An 18682-nucleotide genomic window follows, 5' to 3' on the forward strand; every position below is an offset into this window, starting at 1 on the left:
TGAGTATCTGACCCAGTATGATCATCTATGCAAACCGTTTCTAAGAGAGAGCATTCCTACCTGCTAAGGCATCCCGGTAAAGTTGCACAAAATGGTTAAAGATATCCTTAGGCAAACATTTCTCATCAGGCAAACACTGCAAGAGAATGACTATCTCTGATTGCCCCACTGCGTGCATGCCTTTTGTAGTGAAACACCAGCACTTCCTGTTCACATCTGCAGGGAGCAAAACATGTATTGGAACAGATGATCAGAATTTCATAAAATATCCCTAGATTTCACTACAGGAAGATAGCTCTTTCAAGAATCAGTTTTACAGCATGTTTCGTTGCGATATCTGTCACACAGACAAATTAGGTTCAAAATCCATTACCTTGCAAGCAAGCACATCCAAAACAAAAGCAGCTCAGTAATTCACAGTTTACAGCTAAGGAAGAACCAGAGCATTACAACTCCCAGTCAGATCTTAACACTACAGAGCAGACTTTTAGCAGTTTCTGTATCCAAATTAAAGGCCAGGATTTAAATGGGAATGAAGGAACCTGGGAAAAGGCCAGGCTGTTGGCTGTGCATATCATGATCCTGACAGCTAAACCAGTTTCAAACATCTCTCTCTCTCAAGATGGATAGCTGGATGCCAGGTGTTTTCATGAGACGCCACTGTTGTTCTGCTTCACATGAGTGTTAGAGATGACACATGCTCTAAGCTTCACAATTCATTTGTTGAGAATACTAAGTTATTAAAATTGTTCATCTAATACGTGTGTATATATATATATGCATACTAAAGACATTTTTATACATACATAAAAAATTGTACTGCTATCTAACCAGATGCTGAAAGGTTTATAAATATCTGAATTTATTGTATGAACTTTTCACAGAACGAAAACATTTACTGCAAAACTGTTGTTCTCAATTTCTCAAGTAACGTCTTCTTATCCGACAGAGATCAACTGAGGTACTAACATGAGAAGTCATCTATATGCCTCACCATTCATTCCTCCTTCAGGACATATACACACACACGCACACATGCACAGTATAGAAAAGGATAAAAGAGGTGCACAGTGGAACGGAACCTGTGCATTACTATGGGATCCTATCTGCTTTTTCCAGAATGGGATGACAAGGAAATGAGTTAATCAACCAAAGGAAGAACGAGTGATAAAATACCTTGCCCTACCAAGTTGGACAGGAGACACTTATCTCCAGGCCTGAGACTGGAGGCTCTATCAGTCTAGTTTATATTTTCTGAAAAAATAGCACTGGAAAAGAGCCTTTAATAATTTAATGCAGTGTGGCTAAGTAGTACATTTTCAATCCATGCACATTTTCAGAGACTATCCTACCAAATAAAAATGCCACTGTTCATACTAATAATATATATAACATTTCCCCTCTCATACCCCAAGCCTTATTTGATAATAAAAACTTACAATTTACTATTTTTACCATGGACAGCAAATTAGCATTTAAAACAAATACAAGAGGGTCAGGGCCACCATCCTCCAGCTGCTGCATGACAGAGATCTGCGAAGGTCTCTCTTCTACAGCGTAGTCTATGAAAGAAAAAAGTAAACACAGAGTGAAGTCCTTAACTTACTGGTACAGTACTCTGCATTATAATCAGATAACCCCAATTCTGATGCTTTTTGCTGTTTTGATCTTTTTAAAAAAACTTATTTAAGTACAGCTGATTTGCTTGATTGTTTCCTAGGCTGGTATTTTCAAACTTCAGTATCACTTATGTGCGTAACCCCTGTACATCCTTTAGAAAAGTGCAGCTTGTTTTATAAATCAACTTTTTTTTTTGTATCAACTGGAGGAGAAAATGGAAATCAAATTGAGAAATGTGTCATGGTGTCAACTGAAATCCCAAATGACAAAGAAGTTAACAATAGTTATTTAAATCACAGTAAAGCACAAGAACATCAGTCCTGCACTACAAACACCAACACATGGTCTATCCTGGTGTCATGTAACTTACACTTTCTGTGCATTAGCTGCTATTAAGATAACAAACAGGGGAAAACTATATAAAACATTTTTTTAATAAATCATAGAAGGTCTAAATACAGTGTAAAATGGATCCCAACAGGAAACTGCAAATATGTCTTTAGTGTCCCTCTATGATTAGACCCAGATGACAACTAGCAAATTAAAATTTCTCATCCATGTGATTATAATCTACTCTGCATTTAAGCTTTAACAAAAAATAGTTATACTGATGAAAAAAGATTTTAAAAGAAATGTATTACTTTTCCAGCTAAAACTACCTAGGAAGAAAGGTAATTTTGCTTTCTAATGTGAAAAATGTTTTTGGAATCTTTTAAAATAGAATTAGAATATCAGAAGTAAAATGCTGCACAGAAAATCCAATATGTGACAGCATATGAAACAAAATCAACTTAGCATAAAAAATACGATTTATGTGAGGTTATCTATATAAAAGCTGAAAAGTATACTGTAGTTTCACTCCTTTTTTGTGGAGGAAACTGAATAATCAGGCACCCACATGAACAGCTAAGACAGGATGGAACAGATTTGTTTTGAAGTCAAATGCTCACATTTTGGTTTTGACACTATCCTTCAATAAAAAGTTACTTCCAGCTTAACATTAGAAATGCACTGTATCAGCAAAATATTTAATAGGAATAAAAAAATGTCTATGTCTATCTGGACTTCTGTAAGGCCTTTGACATGGTCCCCCAAAACATCCTTCTCTCTAAATTGGAGAGATATGGATCTGATGGGTGGACTGTTCAGTGGATGAGGAATGATTGCATTCAGAGGGTAGTGGCCAATGGGTCACTGTCCAGATGGACATCAGTGACAAGTGGTGTCCCTCAAGGGTCCGTATTGGGACCAGTACTCTTTAATATCTTCATCAATGACATAGACAGCGGGATTGAGTGCACCCTCAGCAAGTTCGCAGACGACATCGAGCTGAGTGGTGCGGTTGACACGCCTGAGGGATGGGATGCCAACCCGAGGGACCTGGACAAGCTTGATGAATGGGCCCATGAGAACCTCATGAGGTTCAACAAGGCCAAGTGCAGGGTCCTGCATCTGGTTCGGGGCAACCCTCGGTATGAATACAGGCTGGGGAATGAAGGGATTGAGAGCAACCCTGCTGAGAAGGTCTTGGGGGTACTGGTGGATGAAAAGCTGGACATGAGCCAGCAATGTGCGCTTGCAGCCCAGAAGGCCGACCGTATCCTGGGCTGCATCCAAAGCAGCATGGCCAGCAGGTCAAGGGAGGGGATTCTGCCTCTATACTCTACTCTTCTCTGGTGAGACCCCACCTGGAGTACTGTGTCCAGCTCTGGAGCCCTCAGCATAGGAAAGACATGGACCCGTTGGAATGAGTCCAGAGGAGGCCACAAAAATGATCACAGGGATGGAACACCTCTCCTATGAGGACACACTGAGAGGGTTGGGGTTGTTCAAGCTGGACAAGGGAAGGCTCCGGGGAGACCTTACTGCAGCCTGCCAGTACTTCAAGGAGGCTTATGAGAAAGATGGGGACAGACTTTTTAGCAGGGCCTGTTGCAACAGGACAAGGGGTAATGGTTTTAAACTAAAAGAGGGCAGATTTAGACTGGATACAAGGAAGAAATTTTTCACAGTGAAGGTGGTGAAGCACTGGCACAGGTTGCCCAGAGAGGTGGTAGATGTTCCATCCCTGGAAACATTCCAGGTCAGGCTGGACGGGGGGGCTCTGAGCAACCTGATCGAGTTGAAGTTGTCCCTGCTCATTGCAAGGGGCTTGGACTAGATGACCATGAAAGGTCCCTTCCAACCCAAACCATTCTATGAGTCCATAAAAAATCAAAACTGAAAAAATAATCCTAGGAATGTATTAAAGGATGTCATGAATCTGACTGTGGAAAGCAACTATCAGATAAACAAATACATACTTTTTTAAACCTTTTAAAAATTGGTTTTTAATTTTCTCAATCCTCCTCCATTTGGATACTCTGGGAGGGGACATCACAATTACTAAAAGCTTCACTGTGGGCCAAGATGTGCAATAGTGCTGTTGAAAGCAGTGCTCGGGGATGCCTCAGATGGAATGGATGTTCCAAGAGAATTTCAGAGAAGGGAAGCATGAATATTCATAAGGCTAATTAAAATGTATCTCTGTGTGAAACATTCCCTACAGTCAGATTAGTGAAGAAATTAGCACATATTTCTGGACTGAAGTTAATTTTCTTTTTGCTTTGTGTTTCACTTCTTACAGTAATTCCATTGCAAGACGGGGTTCTTCCCGGATGCTAATAAGGATCAATCGTGCAAATAAGTGTCACAACATTTAGCCATGAGTACTTTGTGAATTTCTTCCAATATTGCCAGCATCTTATTTTTAAAATAAACACAGTAACTATTAGGTTAATTGCAACTGGTAAGCATAAAAGCTAGCTGCCAAATTATACCCTCACCTCCTTTTACTCCAGTGGAGATGAGAATTGGGGGAAGACCATCTTCAGGAATTAGATTCATTGCACTGCCAACAGGACTGCCAACCTGAGTTATATTACCCGAGAATACAGAAGCATTATCAGCCTACAGGAAGCAAACAAGAAAGGACAACATTACAAAAGTAATAATGATAAAAATGTAAGAGCTGGCTGACTAGATTACTAGATGTAGGTGAAGGAGTCTGTGCCTGCTGAAGAACCAGAAGCACCGAGTTATTTGGCTCTTTAACAATAGATGATCATGTGATGACGCCTGTATGTGAACTATTACTAAAAAGTCTGTTTAGAGAGAGACTGCATCTCCCTTCTCTAGCACCACACATACCCATTTCTTTACAAAATCTAAATGTACCTATGCCCATCTCAGCTTTTTGCAAAGTCTCCATTCCACCCACATGGAAGTGAGGATATGGTGGATTTACATGGGGCATGGTGGATTTAACATTGTTAGATTGTATCTGCACTTTCCTGCATACATCGTTTTATGAGAAGTGTCAAACAAAGTATTTTTCTGCTTTGTGCTATGACAACCTTATTGTTTCAAACCCCTTGCTGACTGTGACTCAGCTTTTTCAAAACATGCATTACACACATATCCTTCATACACAGCCTGTACAGCCTAACACTTGGAAGCCATCGAGCACACAGACTTCAAACATCACTTATTGCTCTGCCCCATAATAGATTATTTCAGTTCAAAATACATGGTTGTTTCAGCACTCTGCAAACATTAAAATAAGTGAGGACACTTGCTATACAACATACTAAGACAAGCCTCAACAGATTTTCTAGATCAGTCTTACTGAAATCACCACAGAAGCTAATATACTATTCATGACCAAAGCAAGCATAGTGTTTTGAGTGGTGAATAGCGTAACACTTCCTTACTTCTGCTGATAAAGTGTTGTTGGTCACAGTCTTTGATGGATCATGAGACACTGCTAAGGTTCCTGTGGAAGTTGTCCCAGCCACTGTCAGTTTTGCTGCATCGGCAACTTCTCCATTGGGTAATATGCCATCAGCAAACCAAACACGTCTTTGTTCTCTAGGTTGAGCCACTAGAGAGAACAACAAAAAATAGGATTTAAGATCTCACAGCAACATTGACTGGAAAATTTGAGTACAGAAGAGCAAAAGAGAAAAAAAAAATAAATAGAGAAACGTGGGGTGGAAGGCCCTTAAGACATCATGTAGTGCATTCCCTATGGCAGCATCACGTACAAACACATCTGCTGAGAACAGTTTACTTGTCCTTAAAAACCTCATATCCCTACTGAGGGCAGGAACGTTGCAATTGGCATTAGCTAGAGTATTTGGAATGGATGAAATGCAGATATTCTTTCCAAGCTCTTATCACAGGTAAAGAAAAAAGAAGTACCCTTACCTTCTGCTCCAGGATGCTTTAAAACTCCCACAGGTACCATGACAGTGGGAGGCGGAGAGCTCAGGGCACCTGAGGCCTGAGCCTGCTGCAAAGGAGGGATAGTAGAACAGTATTCAGCGGGATTGTTAGGGTTAGGACTCTGGCTTGAGGCACTCATCATGTTCTCCCAGGCTTGAGCTAAAGCAAACAAAGAACAAGAAACATGAGCACAGAAGAAGGTGTCTAACAGTCCAAAACACTGTGTTAAGTTCTCAGCTACGGTAAGTATGGACCCTGCTACCTCCCAAAGACCATCTCTCTTCCTCTATTTAAAAGCCCAGGAGACTGTAATTAAGCAAGAAAATGTACAGCAGGAGGAGAAACAGCACTGGTCCTGTGCAATAAAAATATACGTTCATTTGAAATATTTCCTGAAAATTATAACAATACACTGGCCTGAATGACATTTAGGTCCTCATGCTTCATTTTGTTTCTTCAAAGATTTAGCTTAAAACACTCTTATATACATGTATATTTATCACATTGCACGGGCAGATGGACATTCCTATTACAAATGCTTTATAACCTAGAGGACACTTGAGCAGATCTATCTTTTGTATATGACAAAAAGCATCTTGCATTTCTTTATATCCAGAGCAGAGCAGTACAGTTCAACAACTGAACTATAATTTAACTCTTAACTTTGAAAAAACCCATATGCTATTAGTTCTGAAGGCATGACTTGAGCCTTAATTCAATTGCCCAAACAATAACACATTAAACTTCTTTGTCAACAACATCCATCAGAGGGAAATCTCTCTTCTAGCTAGTGAAACAGACTATCTCCACAGTACTACTTCTTTTTAATCTTAAGAAAGGCTTGTAGCTATGCAAGGTACCAGAAAACTTAGATGTGTGCTTGCACCTTCAGCCATATTGGTATGTTACAAATAAATGCATTCCTCTAGTCAGGCATAAATATCATGCCACCTAACCTCTCAGAGCAGCTATAAAGCCTGAATAAATCACGTACATCTTTGGGCTCCTTTGGCTATGAATTGTCAGAAAACCAAGGTGAAACTAACATGATCAAAAAACCCCAAAGAGAACATAACAGAACATAAACCACTCCTGCTTCCTCCCATCAACCTGCAAAACCAATAGACCGAAATGTCTGCCAGTGGAAAACGTATTAACATTTCCATTTGAGAAAATTAATTAAATGGAAGTATTTTTAAACAGCAATTCTGTATTCATTTAGAGTATTCACTCTCCTTCCTGGAAGAAGGAAGTGTTAAAAATGCACAAAGAAAAGTTACATCTCTAGGATCGCTTTATTAGTAAAGCCATAGCGTGGTAAAAGAGTTTTTTTAAAGCCTTCCCTAAAACAAGCAAAGTGCCAAGTCAGCATATCTACCAATTGAAAATATAGTAAAAATAGCATTGGAAACATTAAACACACAGCCTGGTCGTGGAAAAGTGCCAGAAAACATACAACCCTCCCCCCACATCTCAGTGAAACACAGACCAGATACCAAGCAACCAAATGAAAAAACTACTTTTAAAGTGTGATTCCTACCCCCGGTTCCAAGACTGTGCAAAGATTAATGCTTAACCTGCTGCACTGAGTGGAAAAAAACCCAACAACTTGTACCAACAAAGAAACTGCGAGGATCAGGAGGGATCAGATGCAATCAGGCTACAGGTTAACTAACTGGTGACCAAAAGCACCATCACAAAGCGCTGCAGCAGGGATAGAAACAGAGAGGTAGCCCGGGGCAAATACACCTAAGTATGCAGGCAGCACTCTCCCTATAATAAACCAAGCACTGGTGTCACTGTTCACTGCCATTGATGTGTATCCGTCCTGGCGACAGGACAGAAAGGCTTTTAGAAGGAAACCATTATAATATGATCAATTTTATTACACCTTTTTACAAGAACACTTCTGGTTTCAACTGAAATATTTTCTGATTCTTTCCTTTCCCCAGATGAAAACAAATCCTACTCACCACCAAAAGGAGCCAGATGTCTTTTGCCAGGTGTATGCGCAATTCCTTGTTCTTGTACACCTTGAAATGTGGTAATTTCTCCATCTCAAAATGTAACATTTTAGCACCCCTTCAATGTCATCATCAGGACTCCATTTTAATTTCTAGATATTACAATTTCCTGTCACCTTACACATTTGGCCTACAGTAAAGAACTATTAATAATTAAAACCTACCACTTCACACTGATTAATCTTTAATCTTTTATAAATTGAAAAAAAAAATTCCTGTTTAATAACAGAAACTGTCTACTAATTTTGCACGCTCATCTCAAGACTAGGCACTCGGTTACTTTCAACCAAACCTGCATAATACTGAACTACTTTGGAGGGAAAATATAACCTATAAGCTTCTAAGTTTAGTTAGATGCTCAACAAATTAACAGATCTTTCTGAAAACAGCAGCCCAAATAATCTACTATACCATGAACACGTAAAGATACTGTCAAAATTACCTTGTCTGAATGCTGACATAAACCAGAATTCTCCTAACAAATTCTTGGTTAAAACTACAGTAGCAATCTTCTATGAAAGTCTCCAAAGTTTAACTAAATATTTGCAGCAAAGAGGATTCCATGATAAGTGTTCAATAATTATCAGGATAGTTAGTCATCCTAACGGTTAAAAGTTTGCATTTAGAACCTGAATTTGTCTGACTTCTCATTCTACCCACTACATGTTCGAGTGCACCTGTCAGACCTTCCTCTACAATGCAAGCAACTTCTGTCATCAAGTTTCAGTTATCCAGATATATATTTATACCCCAAGATCAGGTCACCTATTGACCTTTCCATTAATAAACCAAAGACAGAATGCCTGGAATGTCTCATGATGAGACAGGTTTTCTCATGATTTAAACACTTACATGGATCCTCTCTCAACCTAATCCAATTTTTCTACCTTCTCAATTCAAGCCATAAAAACTAAACATCGAGTCTTTCAGCAACAGCTGTCTCAGTGTCATGGAAATAAGTCAGCTGGACAGCATAATTACCCAAAGGTAACTGCCAGCTCAGGAAGTTCTTGAAATTTTCAGAAGCCTCAAGACACAGTGGGAAGAATACTCTGTGTTTGCCCATATTTACACCACTTATCTGAAGTGTTAATACTATAAAGGACAAAATACAAAATGCATTCCATGGACCATCGGCACAGTCTTTCCTTACACCAAGCAAAAGTAATATAACTTCTTGTTTGTTCTATTTGTTAACTTTGTCACTCTTGTGACCTCTCTCATATGTCCCAGGTTCGCATCAGGCTTTTAGCCACAGCACCATCCTGGCTTTGACAGACTCTCCAGTAACGTGCCCAAAGCAATAATCCAAACTCAGCTGTCCACATTTGTGGACAAGTTTTTAGCTAGGAGCACCTACTCTAGCACCAAGGAGTTACGGAAGAAGAACAGTTGGATTAATTTCTGGTTAAATACTAGTTTCACAGTTTCCTATAGTGCATAATCTAGAAGAGGCACAACTACATTACTCTTCTCTTTGGCACTTCATACAAAAGTGTAACAGGTTATCTGCTCAGGCATCAAAGGACAGACAGTAAGCTCCTGAGGTAAAAACGAACAAGTAAACAAACAAACAAAAAAAAAAACCACCCACACAAAAAAAAAATCACAGTTCCTGCAATCTTGGTATAGGGCTCACAAATGAAAGCTTTCAAACTCAATAAAACCTTACCAGTTTTTGCATTTTGTTAATTATATTTAGTGTAGGAATCCCCACTCTCCACAGAGATTCCATGCTGATCTCTCAAGGGCCTTTGCTGTTTTAGAATACTTACCCACACAAATAAAAGTATTTAGATTTTTTTTTTTTTAATAGCATCACTGTAGCTCAGCACAAAGCCAGTGAAGCACTGCAGCTGAGATTCTCTTTCCACGTACCATTCATTAGTACCGAATGGCAGATTACACACACTCTAGCTTCCTTTCGATCCATGTACAGTAACTTGCACTTCAGGCTACAGCATGCTGCGCAAAAAACCTGGAACCAAAGGGGAAACAACTTCAGTAGTGTTCAAAAATATGTGATGAGCTGATGAATTCAGACAAGAGAATATCCATAAAGCTCTAGACATGCAAAATAAGGAGGTAAATTATCAGTATTTTTCCATTAAAGCCACAGTGACTAACACCTGCCCAGGGTGCTTTTCCTACTTAATCCTGATGAAGCAGTATTATGTGGAACACATAAATGCATGTTGTCCTGATATTGCATGGTGTTTTTAAAGTGTCTTTGGCATAAATGACAATGGGTTAATAAATTCCTACCACTTTAAAATCCCTCACAGACTTAACAACTTGGAATTTATTTCAGTCTTAGAAAAAGTATGAGTACTTTCTAGAATCAATTACATTTACATGCACAAGTTTTCTCTACGTAAGAGATTGCTGTGGTACAGATTAATTCAAACAACTCATTTTTATTTGCAGCAGGGCAATTCATCTATATTAGCAACTCTAGCTATTTAATCTCTTCATATATAACAAGCTATTCCTCAGTTGAGACTTAAGTGAACAGTGATGTGTCAAAATGTTTTAAGTGTTCAACATACAAAGCAAGACATTTAAAAAAGCTGAACGTCATTGGTAGTGCAAGAAAAATCTTGCTCCATTTGTATATGCATTTTAAAAAAAGCTCGCATTTATATGATTACAAACACTATAGCATCACAACACTAGAGAGAAATCAAAAACTGCATTTTACGCACACCGGCTGCTAAGTGGGGACCTGGTGCAAAATCCCTGTGGGGACACCTGCTGCGGAGATGCAGTTGCATTGCTAGTGCTTCCCACCTGAACCAGTTCTAACAATCCCCCAGTCCTGGGCAGGAAACATAGTTGAGGCTTCCTCCAGACAAGCAAAACCACAAAACGTGAGCATGGCTTGTGCACCAAAACAAAAACATGCACACAGATATGATCCTACAACAGCAATTGCAATCACAAAATCCTGTGGAATAGACAAATCAAGGTGCCCTAATGATTTCTTATTTGTTTTACAGAATAATATTTTCTTTGTTTAAAAAAAAAAAAAAGTATTTCCTCAGAATTGTTATTCAGGTGACATGTGATGAATACCTGTTTCATTCAGAAAGGTAATGTCACACTCAGGGAATCCAGAAATAGCAGCAGCTACCTAACAAATGAGTTCAGATATCAAAGAGAATTTCAAATTTTAATTTTAGATGGATATTATATCTACAATTCAGTATGCATTATTACGATTCGTGGTGCTTTCTTACTCCAAAACATTATTCCATCATCACTTCAACAGCAGTATTTCTGTAATATAGACAAAAAGCTACACAGGATTCTCACATAAAAATATGTGTGAGCCTAACTAAATTTCAACCCAGATCACAGTCAATTACGTCCACTTTGCAGCCTATTATCTCTACAGTCTTTTAGTGGCGAGTGTTTAAAATAAGCACATATAAAATAAGCTCCGAGTTCACCATGAGAGCTGAAAATCCAATGTGAAGAAAAAGAGCTCATCCTGTCTCATTTCAACCAATTTTAATGTTTCCTAATTACTGCAACTTAAATATTTCAGAAACAAAATAGAAGTGTGTATACACTGGCATTTTCATGCAAAAATAAAAGCAACCCTTCTGCATATGTGAACATGCTTTAAAAAAAAAAAGGCAAATGTACTTTAAAAATTTGATTTCTACATTTATAACTTAATCCAATTTACAAGCATTCTAGGGAATATTAATAACAACATTACAACGTATTTTAGAGACATTTGACATCATTTCAGTTCTCTGGGAGGAACTTCGGTCAAAAGTTCAGTATTGAACATGGAAAAATCAATGTCTTCAACCATAAATGAAAGACCAACACAAATTAATATCTAATTTAGGACCCTTTATCAAACAACACATTGTGCATTCAGCAAAGCTCCCAAGTGCAATGATCTAAATATTAAAACAGAAGCAATGACAGAACATCTACACCTCCTCTCTTGGGCTGCATCAGCCTTCTAACAGTAGTAATGCAGATGAAGAACACAATCCAGCACAACTGACAATTCAGTCTTGTTATTAACAATCACCAAGTCATTATCTCAGTATACCATGTGATTAAAAAAAACATAGCAGTGTCAAAGCAAGTTTTTATGTTATTAGGGTTTTCAGGTTCATGGGGAGTTGGTAAAGCATTAGTTGCTAGGAGGTTTGGTGATTTTTTTTATATTTTAGTGGAAAAATAGTTTTGGCTGTCAGTAAAAAGATGACATGCAAGTTTTCTGTTTTTCCTATCAAGGATGACTGTTTCATCTGACAATAGAAAATACATAACGTAAAGTTTATGAATGTGTTCACACACATTTTTCAGGTTCTTAATTTTAATTCAAAATTTACTGTAAGTATATTACCTTCTACCACTCACTGAGGTTCCCATCTTCCACTAATTTTGCAATTATTATCCTGAAATTAAAAACAGAGGCAGACTTCCCAGGTGCAACTCAACTATTTTTAAATGCAATTTTCGTTCCCAAATTAAACAGGTACATTCACCTTTACTACAACGATTTGTCATGATGCTAATAAAGCTTAAAAAGAAACTGTTGTGCTAAAGTTTGCGCTCAAAAATATTTAGTTCCATGACTTTCCCTAGAAAAAATTAGTTGCAAGAGCTGAAGACATTATCTCCCCAATTCTTTAAGTGAGATTCATACATTTAATAGAAACAGTGGAAGTGTCACTGTGATTAAGCAGTTACCTAGACCACAGGCACATGGTCAACATGACTTGCTTTGGGGATGGTTATCTTAACCAGAAAGCAAGAGCAGACAGCTGAGAATAGCTATGTCTCAAGTCACTACAGCTAGATACATTACAGCTTGCCTGTGAAAGCCTTTGGTCTTTTTCCTCCCAGAATCATTACAGGAATTAACTGTTGCAAAGCAACGTGCAGGAAGTGACTTATACTAATTCTTAGCATTTATTAATAAGCACTTTTTTAAGAGAAAAACAAACATAAGAAAGCATGAAACACATCTTTTGACTGCACGTGTGCAAGTTTTGCCCTGACAACATTAGCTAACAAAAGCTTCTAGAAACATACCATTCTGAGGATTATTCTAACACTCTGAGAATATTAAATGCTAATATGTGATGTATTTTTCACATCTGAGAAACAAGTTTGTCTACAGAGTACAGGGACCTTTTATTTTATCCATTCCCCACATACCATCCAAAACAACGCTGGTTGTTCTTTTCAAGGCTTGACTTCAGTAGTTTAAAAAAAAAAAAGGAAAATAAAAACAATACATTTTTTGGCCTTGCTCTATCTGTGCATGTTTTATCCATTTTGTTTACAAATATTTTCATTGTTTGTTTCTCATTCGTGCCATTCAGAACTTCAGTCATTCCAGGGAAGTAATTAAATCCAAGCAATGAGCTTGTTTAAAACACAAAAATAATAGAAAACATTACTGTAAATGAAAATTGTAGTCATATTTGTGAAACTCATAAAAAACAAAAGAATTACGTAAATAACTGACAGTGTAAGTTAATATATCAAAGCTAAAATTATGGACATTCCTTTAACTTCTATACCTTAGAGATTCCCCTTTACTGCAGTGAGAAAAAAATTGAACCCTTTGATATTAACCAAAAGGTACACAGAAGGTAGGCATGTACCTCATATGATGCTTATTCATCTCCTGTGGTTACTAGCTCCACACCAGGACTTCCACTGCAACCAAACTGCAAGAGAATGGGCAGAAGCAAGCAACTGGAAGTCCTGGACCAGTGCACAATGAATGTCTGCTTAGCTTTTAAAAGTGTCCTAGGAAAGATTTTTCAGCATGTCTCAAAATGAAATTTGAATGAAATCTATTTATCTGGTGTTGCAGTGAAGAGACTGAATGCCATGCATTCCGGTTACTAAAGGGACAAGTGGCACATATACATAGTCCTTTACAGAGGAGCAAGACTGGGTTTTCTGCTAGCCTGCTTCCAGAAACAGGTAGCATAAGGGTTTGAGCTTTCCAGACACATTTGCTCCTTTTAGGTCCTTTGTTCAAGTCATTCTGCCTCCCTGCACTCTTCTGGTAGCTAAAGATCTTGCCCATAGCAGTCAGGATGTCTTTCAATTAACTTCAGAAACCTTTGGATAGGATCTAAGTGAACTAAAGTTACTTTTACTCTAGTTTTTCATGGGTTTTAACATTTCTTTTAATCTTAAAAATATTCATTAATATCTACTTGACAAGAGTGTTAGTTTAACTCTCGAATCATATTTTTTCCTAAGTTCCTCCTTCCCATGTGCCACTGAACTGTATTTCAATAACAAGGTATTTGGAAATACTTTACAAGCTAACCATTTACCATAAACTTGCCACATAAGAATTTGTGTTGATCTAGATGGCACATATATAAAACTTTAAAAAAAGAAGTCAACAATAAAATATTTCTTACACAACACAAAATGATTCAGAAACTATGTTTTAGTTGTCTTCATTACAAAATTTCTCACAATGTGTACCTATATCAGGTTACAGATAATGTACTATATTTTTTGTATAGTCTTTAAAATAATGTAAGTGATATCAGAAAAGTTAGTGAAGAAGACTTAAAGAACAGTTGATCAGCCATCTAAACTAGCAGCAATGCCAGCAAATCAACAGCACACTTCCAATTCCCATCAATATGTTTCAGTATCTTTGATGGGATTATTAATGCAGTAATTTCTGCAAAATAGTTTCCTGTGCTTAGCCATTTTGTAGCAGTTCTACATGAATCCAATAATGTCGATTGCTTCAATCAACTAATATACATACAGGCTAATGATTCTTTCAGCTATAAATAACAGTTAGTTATTCATTATTAAAACCCTAAATAGATTAGAGCTTAGAAACTCTTTTTTTTCCTTCACAAATCAAACAAGGCTTTTTAGGAAGAGATGTCACAGGTAACTAGAGCCAGTGGCTTAGGAAGTCATCTGATTTGATTTTATGCAGTATCAGAAAAAAAAAAAACCAACAGTGCTTTGGGCTTACTCACAAAATATGAACTTACCTTCCCACAAGCTCTGCAATGATGCCTTCTTTTGGTGAATGTAAATCTGGCCTCGCATTTCATACAGTTTGGTGCTTGAGAATCTGGAACCCAAACCGGAGCCACCTCACCCAAAGTTGTAAAAGGCTTTCTGGCTGGAGCTCCAAACTGACCAGCTCTGAGATCATTATCTGGACTATCTGGGGCTACTGCAAGGCACGGACTACTCGAGACTCCAGACTCATACTCCTCCAAATGTTCCCCATTAGTATCAGTAACAGAGGCATTTAAAGATGTTTCACCAGGAAATGTGTCTGCTGCACCCCCTAATTGTGTCTTACCAAAGACATTTTTATTTTTACTATTACCTCCACAATTTGGGGGAACAAGATCATTTTGTAAGTGGTCCGATAATGGCTTCGGAATCTGCAGTTTAAGATTTGTAGGTTGTTTAGGTCTTGCACCACCAAAAGGAACACTGATAGATTGCAAATTAGTCACTGGTTTAGTTGAAGTTTGCCCTTGCATGGATGAAACCTGACTACAAAGATTATGTAAATAATTTTTCTTTATGTGGTCACCAGTGCTGTTTAAAGTAAGACCGCTCCCTTCTGCGTTCTCATTTCCTCTCTGTTCATAAACATTAGTGTAACATTCTGACTTGCTCTCCTCTATCTCCTTTTCCTCCGTTACCGAGTCTTCCTTGGAGGGTAAAGTCTTTGGAACATGGGCAACAACTGGGTTCTGCATTCCATAGGAATCACAACCATTAGACAGAGAGCTTGCTGCTGATGTAGCCATCACATCAGAGAGACTGGACCCTTCAAGCTCATCTATACCAGCCACTTTTAAATCCATGCCTGCCTCCATCATCCCATCTCCACCTTCTTTACTATTACTACATGCCTCATCAGGCTGTTTTGTCTGCAAAAGTCTTTCATTCTCTCCCAGAGTTTGCTTATTATTCATCTCATTCAACTTTGTCAGTTCCCAGTTAGTCATCTCCTGAGATTCAGGGTAACACTCTGCCATACTGAGCAATTCCGTTGTGCCAAGATTTTTATCACATTCAATGACTTCGCTTTCAGTGGCACTAACATCCTCAGGGGCAAAATGTTCTGCAACACGCTCCTTGTAATTGCCACTTCCAGCCATGTTAGGTTGACAAGTTTCAGTGAGCCCAGATAGCCTAGACTTTAACTGTTGGGTTGTTTCCTGTTCTACGATTAAGTTTCCATTACTTGAACCAGAAGAGTTTTTAGCTTCTAGATCCGTTCTCTGAGGAATGGCTTTAATAGTAAAATTTTCAACTGATAGACAATTTTCTTGCATTTTAACAGTACCATCAACTGGTCTCTGTAAGAGAGTCACTGCATTAATCCCTGCTGTTGTAGCTTCTGAAAACAGTGAATCTTTACTCATATTAAAATCATCCTTTAATCGAGAGGAGGGGCATGCAACAGTCAGGCTTTCAGATGAAGCATTAATCAAATGAGTTAGAGAGTCATCTTCAGTGCACAGCCGATTTACTTGCTTTTCTGTATCTATATCTTTTTCCATGGATCCATTTACAGTAACACTAAACTGATCATTCTGTTGGTTTTCATTATCCAGTGTAAAGCTAATAGTGTCCATTAGGGACTGACTATTGTAATTTTTACAATCCAGCAAATCGCCACTTTGTAGTGTTCTGTCACAGTTATGCATGACTGCCACCACTAGTACATTTCTCTCCTCTGGCAAGCAAGCTATATTCCCAGATTTCTTTTCTCCTGTTTCCACAGTGTTATACTGATCATCCCGATTACTCTTTCGTTTAATCAATTGATCATCTGCTGCTGCCTGATCATCAATCCACATGACTGGAGTCTCTGGGCTTATGCTAAAATCTTCTCCATTAGCACAATGATCACCTCCTCCTGTTGGTGTAGTCACTGAATGAGATAAGGAGAAAGATTTCAATCTCTGTTGACATTCATTAGGAGTTGTAGCTTCATTCACATTGGCCACGGTTGGGTTGAATGACAGACAACGAGAAGGCGGATCTAGAATCTGATTCCACTTTGCACCCAATAGCGTAGGTGAAACAGCAGCATCTGAAAAAGTGTTTAAATAAGAGAACTTAGTGTCCTATTAATGCTACAGGTTCTATTAACTCTGTTGCATTAGAATGCCTGAAACAGAAATGTAGAGATGTTCAAATACGGGTACAACAGTAAAACACATCTGCCATAACTAACATCCATGATCAACCATTAGTAGTGTAACTGCATAATGTTTCTGGAACTCAAGAAGTTTAGAGCTACATCAATTAATATCAGGTAGAATTTGCACAAGCAACTTTGAACTATTGATTAATATACTTTAGACAGCTAGAAATGCCTAGATAGATTCCCACTCCCATAAAATGTTCAATTTCCTTGACAGCACAGAAGTAGCAATTAGACTAAGCAAAAAATCTAATACTTCAAATATTTTAACTTCCATTATATGATTTATGTGACCTAATAAAATATTTCTATGCTTGAGCCTCCCAAAACTGCAAAAGAAGCTTAAAATAAGTTTTGCCTAGTTTGTTTAAAATAAATGATTAAAGCATCGCCACTGAGATTAAGCTTCAGAAAACCTTTCTTTAGAAAGCGTATGGAGGATTTTCTATTAAAAGACTGCAAAATTTTAAAGAGGTAAGCAAGATCAATGGAAACAGAGTACAATACTACCAACAAATACTGAAGACAGACCATGCAAAATTAACAGATGTTTTTTGCAAGTTCTGAGATTAATTTACAACTCAAAACCAAAAAGGGTATCACAGATTTCTCCCTTTTCAACGGGGTTCTCCGAGAATACAACTAGTGTGCATCGACAATCTTGTTCAAAATGACTCACCTTCGTTTTGCTCAAATTCATCTAAAACCTTATCGAGGTTATATGCCTCTGCTTGGAAATAGTTCTCCATTTGTCAGGGAAAGACCACCAGATTTTTGTCTGAACCTGCCAGAGAACAAATTACAATCAGATATTTAACCTTCAGTCAGCAGCGTGCCACTACATATTTCCCTGATTTAAGGGGAAAAGAAGTCCTTTGTAAATCAAATTTTACATACATTACCTGCACAAATCAAAAGTATTTTCCAGGAATAAAAATTATTTGTGTGCTTAAACTTGCTTAGTTTAGATTAACAACCTCCCCAAAGTTGCTTTGGATTTTACCTCCAGTCTCCCAAGTTTATAAACATATTTTTTTCAGTGTTAAAATTTAAGCAAAATTGAAATATTTTTTTAAGATCATAGTGTTTGCAAACACTTGCAAAACAATATTTTTAAAAATCCTGCCACACACAAATAATAAAGTAAACATGTTGATGTGAACCTGGTGTCTGCAGCAACAACATTTGAAGAACACATTAATTTTTACATCCTTGGCTGTCACAGCAACAGAAAATATCCTCATCAGATGAATAAAATGTTACTAAGCAAACCGAGTTTTCAAATCCATGTCAATTCAAAGTAGCATGTATTCCACACCACAGAACTCAGAAAACAATATGCACATCTGTCGCTATGCTTAATTCAATGCATTTAGTGTGGCAGATCTTTTTGAGAGGCCAAAATAAAAGGAATTTTTTTTCAGGATTTGGGAGAGAGTTACATACAGGCAGCACGTCAAATTAAATTCTGCAATTTAGAAATTCCCTGACTGCTTAGAAACTTCTCTTTAGGGCAATGTAACAAAATGAAAGTAATGTAGTTCTTTCTCATGCAGTG

General features: G+C 37.8%; 1 protein-coding gene across 2 annotated transcripts in view; it reads right to left on the reverse strand.

Moving 5' to 3' along the window:
- The window catches only part of ZFYVE9 (zinc finger, FYVE domain containing 9), a 38351-nt gene extending 20478 nt beyond the window's left edge, over positions 1-17873 (reverse strand). Inside the window, exons 1-8 of one of the 2 annotated variants that reach the window (XM_010289887.1) lie at positions 17804-17873; positions 14936-17010; positions 9789-9888; positions 5869-6045; positions 5373-5542; positions 4446-4569; positions 1440-1562; positions 61-216 (exon numbers count right to left, since the gene is read on the reverse strand). In XM_010289887.1, coding sequence (XP_010288189.1) covers positions 61-216; positions 1440-1562; positions 4446-4569; positions 5373-5542; positions 5869-6045; positions 9789-9888; positions 14936-17010; positions 17804-17873 — 2995 coding nt within the window. The remainder of the gene's footprint in view (positions 1-60; positions 217-1439; positions 1563-4445; positions 4570-5372; positions 5543-5868; positions 6046-9788; positions 9889-14935; positions 17011-17803) is intronic. The other variant, XM_010289888.1, reaches the window with a different exon arrangement.
- Between the last annotated feature and the right edge of the window lie 809 nt (positions 17874-18682).

The sequence above is a fragment of the Phaethon lepturus genome, unplaced genomic scaffold (assembly GCF_000687285.1).
Source record: "Phaethon lepturus isolate BGI_N335 unplaced genomic scaffold, ASM68728v1 scaffold5666, whole genome shotgun sequence".
Taxonomy (NCBI): domain Eukaryota; kingdom Metazoa; phylum Chordata; class Aves; order Phaethontiformes; family Phaethontidae; genus Phaethon; species Phaethon lepturus.